The 14,232-nt window shown below is 37.8% G+C and overlaps 1 protein-coding gene across 2 annotated transcripts in view; it reads right to left on the reverse strand.

Moving 5' to 3' along the window:
• Window positions 1-14,232, reverse strand: part of LOC131033840 (structural maintenance of chromosomes protein 6B) — a 171,816-nt gene that overhangs the window by 96,402 nt on the left and 61,182 nt on the right. For both annotated transcript variants that reach the window (XR_009103688.2, XM_057965132.2), the window contains exons 14-16: window positions 4,034-4,203; window positions 3,809-3,911; window positions 3,185-3,297 (exon numbers count right to left, since the gene is read on the reverse strand). Coding sequence is in view for 1 of the 2 variants with exons in the window: in XM_057965132.2 (XP_057821115.2) it covers window positions 3,185-3,297; window positions 3,809-3,911; window positions 4,034-4,203 (386 nt within the window). In the remaining variant the exon portion in view is untranslated. The remainder of the gene's footprint in view (window positions 1-3,184; window positions 3,298-3,808; window positions 3,912-4,033; window positions 4,204-14,232) is intronic.

The following is a 14,232-nucleotide window of genomic DNA, read 5'->3' on the forward strand; positions in this document are numbered from 1 at the left end:
CAAAATCAGACATATAGAGATGAAGGCTAGGTAAAGTTAATATGTACTTTATAATGTTTGATGATTTCTTGTTTCTTTTGCAGGTAAAAGAAAAGGGGCAGCTCTGATCGTAGGAGGATCAAAGTGAACATGGGGATATCAGAGACACATTTCGCATTTAAAGAATCACACCAAAGCAGGATAAGTTTATGACCTGGAAAAGTAAAAGAACAAGATCGTCACCTATTCTCATCACATCATGGTGACACAAGGAGGTCAAAGCCTTAGGGCATGAAGGAAAGATAGCATACAGGATAAGAAGATGTTTTACAATCTTAAATTTCTTCCCGAAATCTAAGAATCATTGCTAGCACACCGAAGGAGGAACCTCAATAAGGGACTTTGAAGAGAAGATGTATGGTCTAACATCATCAAGAGGTCAACTAGTACAAAGTCAAGTTGATCAAAACAAAATGAGCAAGCAAAGATAGAGGACTGACTTGATCATGATGATGCCATCATCATCAAACCAAGCTTGTAGATGTTGAGTATCAAGAGATTTTGCTCAACTATTTACATTTGTTTGTGATGAGATATCAAATCTACAATGCAAGTTGAGGTGGCGTCCCAATCATCACTCACCCAATCAGAGGATTCCAAGTCAAGAAATCCAAATATAATGCACCTGACTCACCTTATGGATGCACAAACTTCAAGATACCTAACCTCTTTTTCTATAGGTTCACATTCAATGTATGACGTGTCAAATTAAATGTAATTTTCTCATTGGTCAAAAGGGAGTTGTTGTAACAAACCCTAATTATGGTTTTCATCTTGTAATTTCGGCCATTGATTGTGAATCAATCTAAGCCATTCATTGTAATGAGACCTCTATATAAGGCTCACTTTTTTCATTTGTAAAGGTTAACAAGAGTAGAGCAATAGAGGAGTAATAGATAATAGTTCATAGATAGCAATCAATAGTGAGAAATTAGAATATAAGTTAGATTAAGGAAGGCAAAGATTGTTGCCAAGACTTTGTTGTAAAGAGCATATGATTTCATTGAAGCTATGGTGAATTAGATGTGTTATTTCAACAAGTTGAATGGTCTCTACTTCTCAATTCATTTTCATGTTGTTTAGATGAATGAGATCTTTGTGCATGATCAATGGTGAAATTCATACATCCATACCACTAGCAATTTGCTGATTGTAAGTTCACCTAGTGTAGTCAACTAGAATCCTTAAATGAGCCCTTGATGTGAATCACCTTGATGATATCCTTGTTGTTAATAGTGATTAGAACATCATGTGCTTACCTTAGAAGATCACACTAAGCTTTGTAGAGTTGTTGCTTTGCATGTCGAAGCGAGACTTAGTTGAGTTTCACCAAAGATTTTCCATCGTTCCTACATTCTTAGGATTAGATTAGACACCTTCAAACCTATCTCTTTTGCCATTTTATTTTCCCAACAAGTAGTTAGAATCTTAGTTCCAGCAGCATTCAAGCAAGAGTTTAAGTATCAACGTAAGTCCCCCTTGTGATTCCAGCAAAATCACATCAACCATTGAGCTATCCATACATCAAGACCTAACAATAGATACCTTGGAGTCGTCTCCGTTGATCACATAATGTAGCATCCGAGGAGATTTTGATCAAGAGAGGACAGAGTGCCTTTCGTATTTTATTCTGTGTTGCATAGTGCATAAAACACATCAACAGAGACCAGCTTTGGACACCACTCCAAATTGACAAAAATTAAAATGTGGGTGATTGAAAACACCACAATGACATTATCGCTATGCACCTATATCATTCTTAGTTCAAAGAACAACTTCCACACTTAAATTGTTAAAACATTGACAAATACATATGTATATGTGTATGTGTATCATAGTAAGACTCTTAACAAAATTTGTCAATTTCCGATGAGTTAACTACTCTCACCTGCAAAAACAGTGAGCCAACAAGACTGAACATCAGCCTGGCTCGGGAAAGTTGGTGGAACTTCAAGTAATCAACAGAAACCAGATTCAGCATGAGGAAAAAGACCCTTGATTTGTCTATTGTTCTTCAAGTTCTGTGTGATTTGACTTTGAAATAATCAACGATACATTTGTTAAATGGGATGAACTCAAATGTTAAGTCATTGGAGCCTTCATAGTGGAGACCCGTGTTCAACCACTCAGGAAACATGTTAAAATCTAATATGTGAAAAATGACAAGTACCTAAATCAGGCGGACTATTGATCCAATATTAGGTGTGTAACCCAAAAAATGACAAGTGCAAGTCCAGGGTAAATGTGATGGAAGACATACACTCAATTGTAGCATCTAAGACGAAGGACTCCCCATTAAGAAGATTTGCCAAGTGAAAGATTTATTAAGAACACACATACACGCACACGCATTTATGTATGTGTATCATAGTTGGAAAACTCAGACTTGGCATGAACTCAGTAGCCCAAAATTTTGACTTGGTCTGAGACTTGAGACTCAGCAAAAAACAAAAAATAAATGCCATTGCCAAAGCAATCCAATTGTCAATTTTCTATCTTCAAATCTAACCTTGACAATCAATCTGCACTGCTCAATTTGCACCTACCGAAGATGAAATGAAAAAGAAAATGAGTCTCTGAAACCTCAGGTGGCATTTCTTTTTCATTTGCCAAATCTGTTCCCAAGACTCACCTGAATCAGGTGGCATTTCTTTTTCTTTTTCACTTGAGACTTGACCTGTGAGTCTGAGGGAAGCTGTGTGTGCGCACAAATGCAATTGCACATATGTGTGTGTGTGTGTAAACATGCAATTGTACATGCACTTGTGTAGTTAAAATCCGAATGTTTTACTCTTCAACCAAATGACCCTTGTATTCTAAATGAGTCTTGACTTTGTGTATAGTATAGAAAAATCTAAAATCTTTCTACATTCTAACTTCCAACAAAATGGCTCTTCCAATTCTGAATGTGATAATTGCAATAATTTAGTAAGCAGATGTCCAACTAAAAATTATTAACTTGTAAAAGCTAGCAAATATATTTTAAGCCGAAATCCCAATCATATTTGCATTACTCATTATATGCTTTAAGCTTCAAAAATTAGAGTACTGAATCTATACATCATTGAATCCACCAAATATTCCAATAATAAAAGCAGCATCCTCCCAACAAAAGCAACTTCAGAAAGTTCTAAGAATTACTCACATTTTAAAACCATCCATTGTGAATACTTCCTTAACATTTGGGGACCTATTTTCAAATGCCACTGCCTTGCCCATTTCATAGTCCCTTACAAGCACTTGTCTTTCCATGCTCCCCTATAAGATTACAAAAGCAATTGAAACATATGTAACATTACACTATAGACTCTCGAGAAACAAAACATATTGACAAGGCAACCAAGCATAGTCTCATACAACATTCCAGCATGTCAGCAAGTTATTATTTGGAAAAATGGAAACCTTAAAAAATAAGAAAAAAAACAGCTCACATTTTTTCAGCTGAATATATATTTCTGTAACCTTGCAAAGAAAACTAACATATGCTTAACAGTAATATTATTTACAGCTATATGCAAGTATATGAAGTGCACAAAAGATGAACAAATTAAAACAAACAGCTGCATCAAATCACAGACAGTTAAAAAAATTCTCTATTTGAAATATTTAAGACCAAAAATCAATACTTGCTAAGATGCTATCAAACAGTAGCTACATAGAAAAAATTAATATACCAAAATACATAAGTGGCTCTTCTTCAGAACTAATTAATTGCAACACAAGATCTAAGTTAGAGATTAATCCAGCTCAGACAATATCCACAACCCACCTGATCAACCAAGACATTTACTATTGTTGGTATTTCCGTATGAATTGTAGACATGACAGTCTGCAAACTTTTATCAGGTAGCATTCTATCTGGAATATTCAACCTGTATATCATTAACAATAAAAGATGACAATTAGGAGATGTAATATCTACAATTTGTCAAAATGATTATTACAATATTATAAAAAGTACATATTTTAAGAAGAATATATTACATATACTTACAAAGGCCTATTGAAGTCATATATGATGATTTGAAGATTAGAATAATTTGCATCCCGAGCACAGGAACGTAACAAAAGTGCATCCTTATGATTTGTAACAACAAAAGCATTTAACAATTTCCCAATAGCATGCTCAATTGCTAGTGCCCAATCTTGGTCCTTCACCAGAGTCTGCATCAAAGAACACAAACTGTAATTCACAGACAATCATGTTTTCTTCTCCTGCATTACTACCATATCCAATCATCAAATGACATAAAAGAGGACATGTCAAGACAATTTTTTTCCTAAAGAACTTGTTTCACAAAAGTAAGATGTCACAATCTGGGGATAATTGTCAATTTGGTGACAAAAGATCATCAGAATATACAATTACAGTTAACAAAGAACCTTGTATGCAAGAATCATTCTATTGGAATCATTGTAGCAAGAGCCAAAATAAAAAAGGTAATCATTTCCCTAAATTATTTTTTTGTGCCAAAACAACATTGAATTGGTCAAAAGACTAATTGTAAATTATCTAGGAAGCAGATTCTAGAATTATAATAATAATTCTATTGTTGTTTCCTATTTTTGAAATTACACAGACAAATCTTGTTACTGCAAAGGAGTAGTTTAGTAGATAATGATAGAATCATAATAAAAAATAAGTCGTACCATGATAATTAATTAGTACTCTGCACCTCTTCAAATGATGACTGATAAAAAAAAATCTCTCTACCTGCAATTCATGAGCATTAAAGTTTGACATGGTTTCAGAGAAAAGGCAAATCAGATTCCAAATTATCCTTCTGGATTATTTCCATGCAGGTGACCTGATTTCATCAGCATTCCATCAGGACCTGTCCCACCCAAAAAGAGTGCTATTTCAGTGACAGTGACAAATATCGCCCCCCATCGCTCCCCCATTGCAGCGAAGGCATCTCTTAGATATCCCTGCCAAAGCAAGGGACATTGAGGGAACTCTGGGACAACCATGGGATGCCTAAGCATGCATCAATCATCCCAAGGACACCAGAGAGTCCCCATGTTGAACAAAGTTTCTCTGTCCTTATAACAATTTTGATTTGTGTCGAAGCTTTGAACAGACAGGCAAAATGATAGCATCTATAAACAGTTGATCCTGGAAAAAGAAGGAACATTTTACATGGTATTGAGAACAGGATGGACTATTATAAAGCTGTTAATGTTTTTGTTACATAGATGCATGCTATCTTAATTTTAGGAAGTTGGTGATCAAATATCTTTTAATTTGTGTGTCACAGACACCTTGCGCTTCATAGAGAGTGGAGGAAATTGTGAAGGTGGGGTGGTGGTGGATATTATCATGTTTTCATAAGTGTTTGTGAGGTTCTGCTCACTACTGCAAGGAGTTTTGTCATGTCCCCTTTCTAGAGTGGACATCAGAGACGGAGGAGTTGGCCTATCATTGGAGTCTCGTAGGCTAGCAGCGGTTGATTGGGACTCATTCAGTGCATATAGTGACTGGATTTTGGCTTTACAGGCAGTTTGGAGCAGTTCCTAGATTTTAGGGGATATCCCTAAATTTTCGGGAGGTCGTGACAATTGCCAGTCGTGAGGTTATTTGTGACCTTTCAGATGGTTTCAGTTTCAAGAGATTTGGGTGTGTTTCCTAGTTTCTAGGAGTGATTTCCGACATCAGTCACAAACAGGTGACAGGTTTAGTTTCAGACTTTTGGTGTGTTTCGAGCTTTCTGTAGCTATTTGGGTTATATTTTTAATATATTTAAATATTTCCTAAGTTAGCGTTTTAATATTTTAAATAAGGCTATGTCTATAGCCATTTCGGAGTAATAAGGGGTTTTTGGCTTCATCCAGATTCGTATGCCCATGTGTTATAGCTCGTTGGAAAGGTCTTGAACTTTTCTAAATGATTTTCACTTGTCAGGGTCCTTTTGGCGCTTGGAGTTATTTTATATTGAAAAAGTGGTGTTTTTTCTATACTTGGGTGCCCAATATTGGGAAATGCGACTTTATATTAAAGCGCACTTTTCAAATATCTTTAGGGTTCGATTTGGAAGGACAGAGATATAAGGAGAAGGAAACCTAATTTCTCATTATCTTTTACATATTGAAAACTTGTTTGGTGCGATATTGCTCTGGTAGAGCAATTCTTCAATCTAGGACGCAAACCCCATGATTGGTACTGGCTGGGACGTAGCCCTCAACTATTGATTGGTAGTGGATTCTTTTGGCATTGGCATTATTGGTCAGAGTGTATGCGCTATTCCTTGTGGAGATTCAGATTGCTTGGTGAGGGTTTCAACAAGGTGGTTGAATTTCCCAGCTGGGGCGTGATTGTTTCAGCATGATGCCACCATTACTGCAGGTACACTTTACACTGGAAGTGGTGAAGACTTGCATTCAGCCATAGCTGGTGTTCTTGGTTTGTGTTCATCATCTACCCTTCAGTTGACGCCATTATTGGATGTAAGCACATCCCCAGTGCGTAGGAAATAATCTGGATATTATAAATCAGAAATCTGCCTGGTACGATTTGTATCAATTCTGATTTAATTGAATGTTCTTACTTGTTTCAGCTTCCTTCCTTATTTGTTGTTCTTTATTCATTACTTGCTTATATATTCAAAAAAATACAAAAAGAAACCAAACATTCTGCAACTTCTCTCTATTCTGTAAGACCATCAGCAAAATCACAGAAAAAATATAGTTTATTATTTTAAAAATTACAGCGGATCAGCAAGGGGATCCATCAGGGATCTTTTAGTGGTATCAGAGCCTACATCCTGCCAGCCTGTCGGGTTTATGAGAAATTGTCACATCTGGGTACTGGATAAAAAGTTTTGATAATTCATTTCAGCATCTGGGTACTGGATAAAAGGTTTTGATAAATCATTTCAACATCTGGGTAGTTGATAAGAAATTTTGATAATTCATTCCAGCATCTGGGTATTTGATAAAAAGTTTTGATAATCCATATCAGCAACTGGGTAGTTGTCAGCCTACACATTTATGCTTACAGTTGACAGCTGGTAAGACAATACGTTGGCCAAAGTCCCAAAATTGTTGAGAACAAACTTTATTTCGACCTCCGGGATCTGTTGGGATATCAGTTTAGTTACAGGTAAATACCATGGCTAGAACTAAAATTGGGCACTCAAAAGTTTCATCTTCGCCAACACGTAAAAGTAGGATGCCTCCTGCCAAGATATTTAATGATACAGTTATGAGCAGCTAACATCAGTATTGTTCTCTTCCTAAGATGATACGTGAGCTCCTTTCCTTCACACAATTTATGGGTGTACCCGGAGCAGACGAAGATAACTTGGTAGCCACAAGTTCAGATCAGTGGCAAAGAAGGAAAAAAGAATCAAGGGTGCAGGAATCAGGAATGGACAAGGAACTTTCATTTAGGGGTAATATACCTCTACATAAGAATGTTTTGGTGCCCTCAAGTTCCGATGAGTGGGACAAGAATTTATGTGATGGTTTTGTTAGACGTGGATTCAACTCAAGGAGACATTAGGACAGCTTTGGATAATGAATTGTCCTCACCTTCCATGCAGGGGATTTCCCAAGAGGCAACTGATTTAGAGGTTAGTAATTCTGATTTTCATGACAGCAGTGAGGTACCTTTGCATCAGCTTGAGGTATCAATGTCTACACTTGTACAAGATGGTGCCAATGGGCTGTCACATGAAGGTATTCAAAATTCGGGTACCAATGATGCTTTGAATGTTGAGAACTCATATCATGATGATTCTGATTTTATAGATCAGACCTTAGAATCCAGCCCAGTATGTTCTCTTAGTAGCACTGGACCACAGGATCGTGAGCCAGTGGGTTGTGCGGACACATGGGATGCAGAAGAGAGTGATGACAGTGCATTTTCAGCAGCATCATCATTGACGGATGTGGTGTTCTCAGAGGCACAGAGCAGCAGTACTTACACGATGTTGACTACAGAGAGGTACAGGATACAGATACAACTTCTTTCCACAATGTAGATTTTGAGTTTGTATAGTTACAGGAGAGTCAACATTCTCGGAGTCCTCATCACCTGATTGGACAACTCAAGGTTGATGACAAGAGTATAGACACAGTTATTGAGCATTTCGATGTCGCTCACCAGTTGTTGGCTACACATAGTTGCAGCACCCTCATGATTGATGAGCAGGGCAGCAGTGATTTTTCCTTACCAGAGTTTCATGCTCTCTATGGAGCCATTGGGATACTGAAGCATGAGTATTTACAGTTAGTGGTTGACCGAGATTATCTCCTTCAGAGGGATTTTATTAGTTATGGTGCTTTGTTGAGGGAAGAGGAGGAAGTTGATATCCTCTCTTAGGAGCTTGCGGCGACTGTTGTTGCATGGGAGGATACCCAATTGTCCCTTCAGGAAGAAAACCCCAGATTGTAGGAGCTTTCTGATAGATTGAGAGTGGCACAAACATCATCAGCGACAGATACAGTACAGTGTTCTACTGTGACACTGCGAGATTCACCAGAGAGTTGTGATTTGACTCACGATATTACTCCATCATTGTTTTCACAGGCGACTAGCAGTTTGTCAGCTGGTTGGGAGTATGATACTCATGTTGACTTGTTTCCTTCTCTGGAAAGCAAATCTTCTTGTACACCTCTTACAGCTGACGAGGGAAACCGGTATGTTTCACCGCAAAGCCACAGTGCTCAGTTGAGGTGTATTTTGGATTTTGGATCTCAGACATATGAGTTGTCTTCGGATTCATGGTTTGAGAGCAGTGGGAGTGATGATGAGTTTGATGGACAAGATTATGACACAGAGCCATTGAGTGAGCCTACGAGAGTCCATTTAGATTACCTCGCGAGGAGTACACTTCATTTCTCTTTTAGTCTGATTGTAGATGATTGGATGGCTCACAGATGTGAGTTGGTTCGGGACTTATACTATCTGTGTTGCGATATGTAATGTCCCCTTCTCAGACCTGATCTTTGACTTGGTCATTATTGGCTTCAGGGCATGATTGAAGAGTTAAGTTGATATATTTAATTAAAAGGTCACGTTTTAATATTATATTCGAACATTGACCCCTTGGCCTAGTCTATTGACTTTATGTTGTTTTGAAAAGTGGGCTTTTTGAGGGTGGCGCCTTCATTTAAGATTATTTTATTAATTTCCAAAGTCAAAGCAAGCTTAATGTGGGCGCATTTATCAAGGTATTGAATTTAATTAAAATATCAATATTAAGCTTGAAAGGAAAAGGACGCCATCTTGGAGAAAGGATTAGGGTTTGGATATTGAAGTGGATTTTAGGGTTTCGTGAAGTCAACAGGAAGTTATAAAAGGAAGACTTTGAGCATCATTTGATATCTTTTGTCTACAGTACTATTATGTTGCCGGTTTGGCTCTGGGTTTGCTTCGAGGAATGAAGGCCTCCTAGCTCGAGCATCGCTTCTTGTTTGTAAAACAACAACTAGAGGTGATTTTAGTCTAGTTTGTGAGTTCCTTGAAATTTGTGCATTGTAATCAGCATTGTAGTTCTTAGTTTCTGATTTTTGCATATTAGAAGTTCCTGGTTTTTGCATGTTAGCTTCAGCAGATTGGATGTTTAATTCATAAATCAAAAAAGACAAAGAATTTCGTTGTGGGTATTGCATATTCCCTTCCATATAGGGAAGGCGCCCATGTGTGCCAATTTGTAGATTTATTTGTGAAGCATCAGATTTTTAAAAGAGAAATCGCCCTTTCCAACTGGGTCGTACCTTTGCTGTCTTGGGAATTGTGCATTGAGTGTTAGATGCTTTTTAAGTCTGTTTTTTGTTCTTAGTCTGAGCGCCTCCTTTCTATTAGAGTTTTGCAATTGATATCAAGCATTTTGAATGAGTAAAGAGTGAGTTCCGAGCATTTCAAAGGAATCCTATGTTGCTGGTTATTTGTTGAAAGGTTGCAGGTCTGTTAAATCAATTTGGAGAAATCTGCAATATCTTTATTCGATGGTGGTGAAAGTTCTTTGAAAGCGATGGGAATGCTTCATTGAAGATTTATTCAAGTCTGGAGAAAAGGTTGGATCTGTTTATTGCCATTTCCGTTAATCTTACTTCTCAGCAAAGGAATTCATTAATATTGTACCTCTCTATTTATATGCTGATACGTATTGTTTGCAAGATTTCATCTTTCATAGTGTAAGCTGGCAGTAGTACTAACAGCAGAGTATAATCTTGCTTTATCAAATTGTAATGCTCTTCTTACTTTCAGCATTTGATATTGTATTTAATTGACCTCCGCCCTATGGTAGCTACTTTCCCATTCTGGGTTAGCAAGCACATTCTGGGTGTTGAGTATTTCCAGCTTCCGCATTTCTTTTCAAGCATTGTTTTGTAATCACTCCGCCATATGGTCGCCCCTCACTCCATTCTGGATTGGGTAGCACATACTTGGTGTAGAGTTCCCTTTCAGCATTTAGGGTAGAAGATCCTCTGACCATATGCTCGCCATCATCGGCGCCATTCTTGGTTAGAGTTACTGCATAAGCAATTTGTTTTAGATCCTCTGACCAATGCTCACACCTTGCCCACAACGGGATCCTGGTGTACATTCTAGTTAGAGTTGCTTCAGCACGTTTTGGTTTATCTTCTAACCTTAACGGGTGCATTGAATGTAATTTGTAATTTGTACAAACGAAAAAATTTGGCTCGGAATATTTCACGATAGTGCTCTCCCATCTTCAGAGGATAGAGTTATTGATTGCAGGCACCTGATCCAACAGTTTGGGATGGATTGTTTGCGGGATCAGCAAACAATCAACCGTTATGATGAGCAACGACCGTCAGAGTTTTTCATCTCCTTGACACAAGGCCTTCATCCAGGATCATGGGGGAAGGATGATGCATGGATTAGCAGGTGTGTTGTTGTGGATGGTTATCACAGGTGTGAGAGTTTCACAGTGGTTGTAGAGAGACACGGTATCGAGGATGCCTCTTACTATCATTGTCTCTTCATGACAAATGGATGTGGATTTAGTTTTATTTGGGATCCAGGTGTTGATTCATTTGATACAGCATCTTATAGGGATTATAGTATGTTGCTCCAGATATTAAGATTATATGGCACTTATATCAGAGGAGAGCAGCAGGAGCAGTTTATGTCCTACAAGTGGTTTGTGTGGGATCATGGTATAGACATGTGTACTACCTTTCTTTCGTGGATCCTACATGGGTTGCTCCACTTCAGATGTATAGATGTAGTCGTGGGTGTACAGTGGTTGTTGACACTTGGACGGTATGTTCGGAATTCCATGAGGATGGAGCTGGAGTTTACCCACTATCCATCTCAGTTTATCGAGCAGAGTGGGAGGACAATTGATCCACAAGTTGATTGTCATCAGATAGCTGACGTGGATGAGTTATGTGATGTTACTCCTAGTGAGTACTTTGAGCCAGTTGATGTGGCAGTTTCACCTGATTCTCTAGACAGGGTGATTGTTTCATTGCTGGTTGGTGATTACATATTTTTAGATGCCAGCCTGGACAGTGATGATTTTAGTCAATATTATATATTGTCTAGTGAGTTGGCATTAGATCTTCCGGCACATCAGTAGCAGTGTGTGGCAATTGTGTGTCACTTGTGTCAGATGGGGTCAGATCATAGAGGGTCTTCAATGGATTGGCATTCATTGGATATTATGACGGAGGTTATGCATGTTGGTGATCACAGACACACTAGTGATCTTGGCATTTATGGATATTTGATCTATGGAGATGATATAGTTTTCCATTGCTCACTCGAGGTATTCAGCGGGAGCTATGCTTCGCTCTGGGACCCAGGTAGTGTTGATTTGACAGCATAGGTGCTTCAGCATTTTAAGGAGCCATTCCAGACCGGGTATTGCATGTTGTTTATATTAGAGATGAGCAGCAGTTACATGCAATGGTTTGTTTACGTCTTATTTGGGATGCTGGAGGATTGGTGTTTCAGTTGCTTGTGGGCAAGCAACTCCGAGAGGGGAGGATTGTCATGTCCCCTTTCTAGAGTGGACATCAGAGACGGAGGAGATGGCCTATCATTGGAGTCTCTTAGGCTAGCAAAGGTTGATTGGGACTCATTCAATGCATATAGTGACTAGATTTTGGCTTTACAGGCAGTTTGGAGCAGTTCCTAGATTTTAGGGGATATCCCTAAATTTTAGGAGGTCGTGACAGTTGTCAGTCGTGCGGTTATTCATGACCTTTCAGATGGTTTCAGTTTCAGGAGATTTGGGTGTGTTTCCTAGTTTCTAGGAGCATCCCTAGATTTTAGGGATGAGACTACCAGTTGATCCATGATTTCCGACATCAGTCACAAACAGGTGACCGGTTTAGTTTCAGACTTTTGGTGTGTTTCGAGCTTTCTGTAGCTATTTGGGTTATATTTTTAATATATTTAAATATTTCCTAAGTTAGCATTTTAATATTTTAAATAAGGCTATGTCTATAGCCATTTCGGAGTAATAAGGGGTTTTTGGCTTCATCCGGATTCGTATGCCCATGTGTTATAGCTCGTTGGAAAGGTCTTGAACTTTTCTAAATGATTTTCACTTGTCAGGGTCCTTTTGGCGCTTGGAGTTATTTTATATTGAAAAAGTGGTGTTTTTTCTATACTTGGGCGCCCAATATTGGGAAATATGACTTTATATTAAAGCACACTTTTCATATATCTTTAGGGTTCAATTTGGAAGGAAAGAGATATAAGGAGAAGGAAACCTAATTTCTCATTATCTTTTACATATTGAAAACTTGTTTGGTGCGATATTGCTCTGGTAGAGCAATTCTTCAATCTGAGACGCAAACCCCATGATTGGTACTGGCTCGGACGTAGCCCTCAGCTATTGATTGGCAGTGGATTCTTTTGGCATTGGCATTATTGGTCAGAGTGTATGCGCTATTCCTTGTGGAGATTCAGATTGCTTGGTGAGGGTTTCAGCAGGGTAGTTGAATTTCCCAGCTGGGGCGTGATTGTTTCAGCATGATGCCACCATTACAGCAGGTACACTTTACGCTGGAAGTGGTGAAGACTTTCATTCAGCCATAGCTAGTGTTCCTAGTTTGTATTCATCATCTACCCTTCAGTTGGCACCATTATTGGATGTAAGCACATCCCCAGTGCGTAGGGAATAATCTGGATATCATAAATCAAAAATCTGCCTGGTACGATTTGTATCAATTCTGATTTAATTGAATGTTCTTACTTGTTTCAGCTTCCTTCCTTATTTGATGTTCTTTATTCATTACTTGCTTATATATTCAAAAAAATACAAAAAGAAACCAAATATTCTGCAACTTCTCTCTATTCTGTAAGACCATCAGCAAAATCACAAGAAAAATATAGTTTAATTAATTAATATAATAATCATATTTAAATTATATATATGTGTGTATAATATATATACATTGTGTTGATGTGTTTTTAATGCACTTCAAACATAGAATAAAATACTAAGGTATCTTATCCTCTCTTGAATAAAGTCTCTCAAATGCTATGCTTTGTGATCAAATGAGACAACTCCAAGGTTTCTACTGATAAACTCAATGGTTGATGTGATTGCTGGTAATCCAAGGGGACTTACATTGAATACTTGAATGTTGAACATTTGGATGTTGCTGGAACTTGGATTGTAACTATTTGATTGGAAAATAAAATGGCAAAAGACATAGGGTTCAAGAAGTCCATTCCAATCTTAAGAATGTAAGAAAGATGGACAATCTTTGGTGAAATTCGACTAAGCCTTGCTTTGACATGCAAAGCGACAACTCTACAAAGCTTAGTGTGATCTTTTAAGGAAAGCAAAATGATGTACAAATCATAATCAACAAGGATACGATTAAGACAATGCATATCAAAGTGTGAATAGCAATTGAAGTTAAGTTCACTTAAAAATTTCAGTTGACCACACAAGGCAAATTTACAATCAGCAAATTGCTAGCGGTATGGATATGACTTTTACAATCAGCAAATTGGTATGGTATGGATATATGACGTACACTCAAAGAAGATCAGACAATTTTGCAACTTAAAGGTATTTAATTTGCGAATGATTTATCGATGGGAGCTCTTTTTAAGGATTTTTGGGTTTAAGATATGCAGAAAGTAAATAGAAAAGGGTTTCGAAAGCTAAGCTAACCTAATCTAAACCTAAGAACAAGGAGACAAAGATTGCTCAAGTGAAACCAAACCACACTTTTCTTCCCACTAGAAGACAA

This window comes from Cryptomeria japonica, chromosome 9 (assembly GCF_030272615.1).
Source record: "Cryptomeria japonica chromosome 9, Sugi_1.0, whole genome shotgun sequence".
Classification (NCBI taxonomy): domain Eukaryota; kingdom Viridiplantae; phylum Streptophyta; class Pinopsida; order Cupressales; family Cupressaceae; genus Cryptomeria; species Cryptomeria japonica.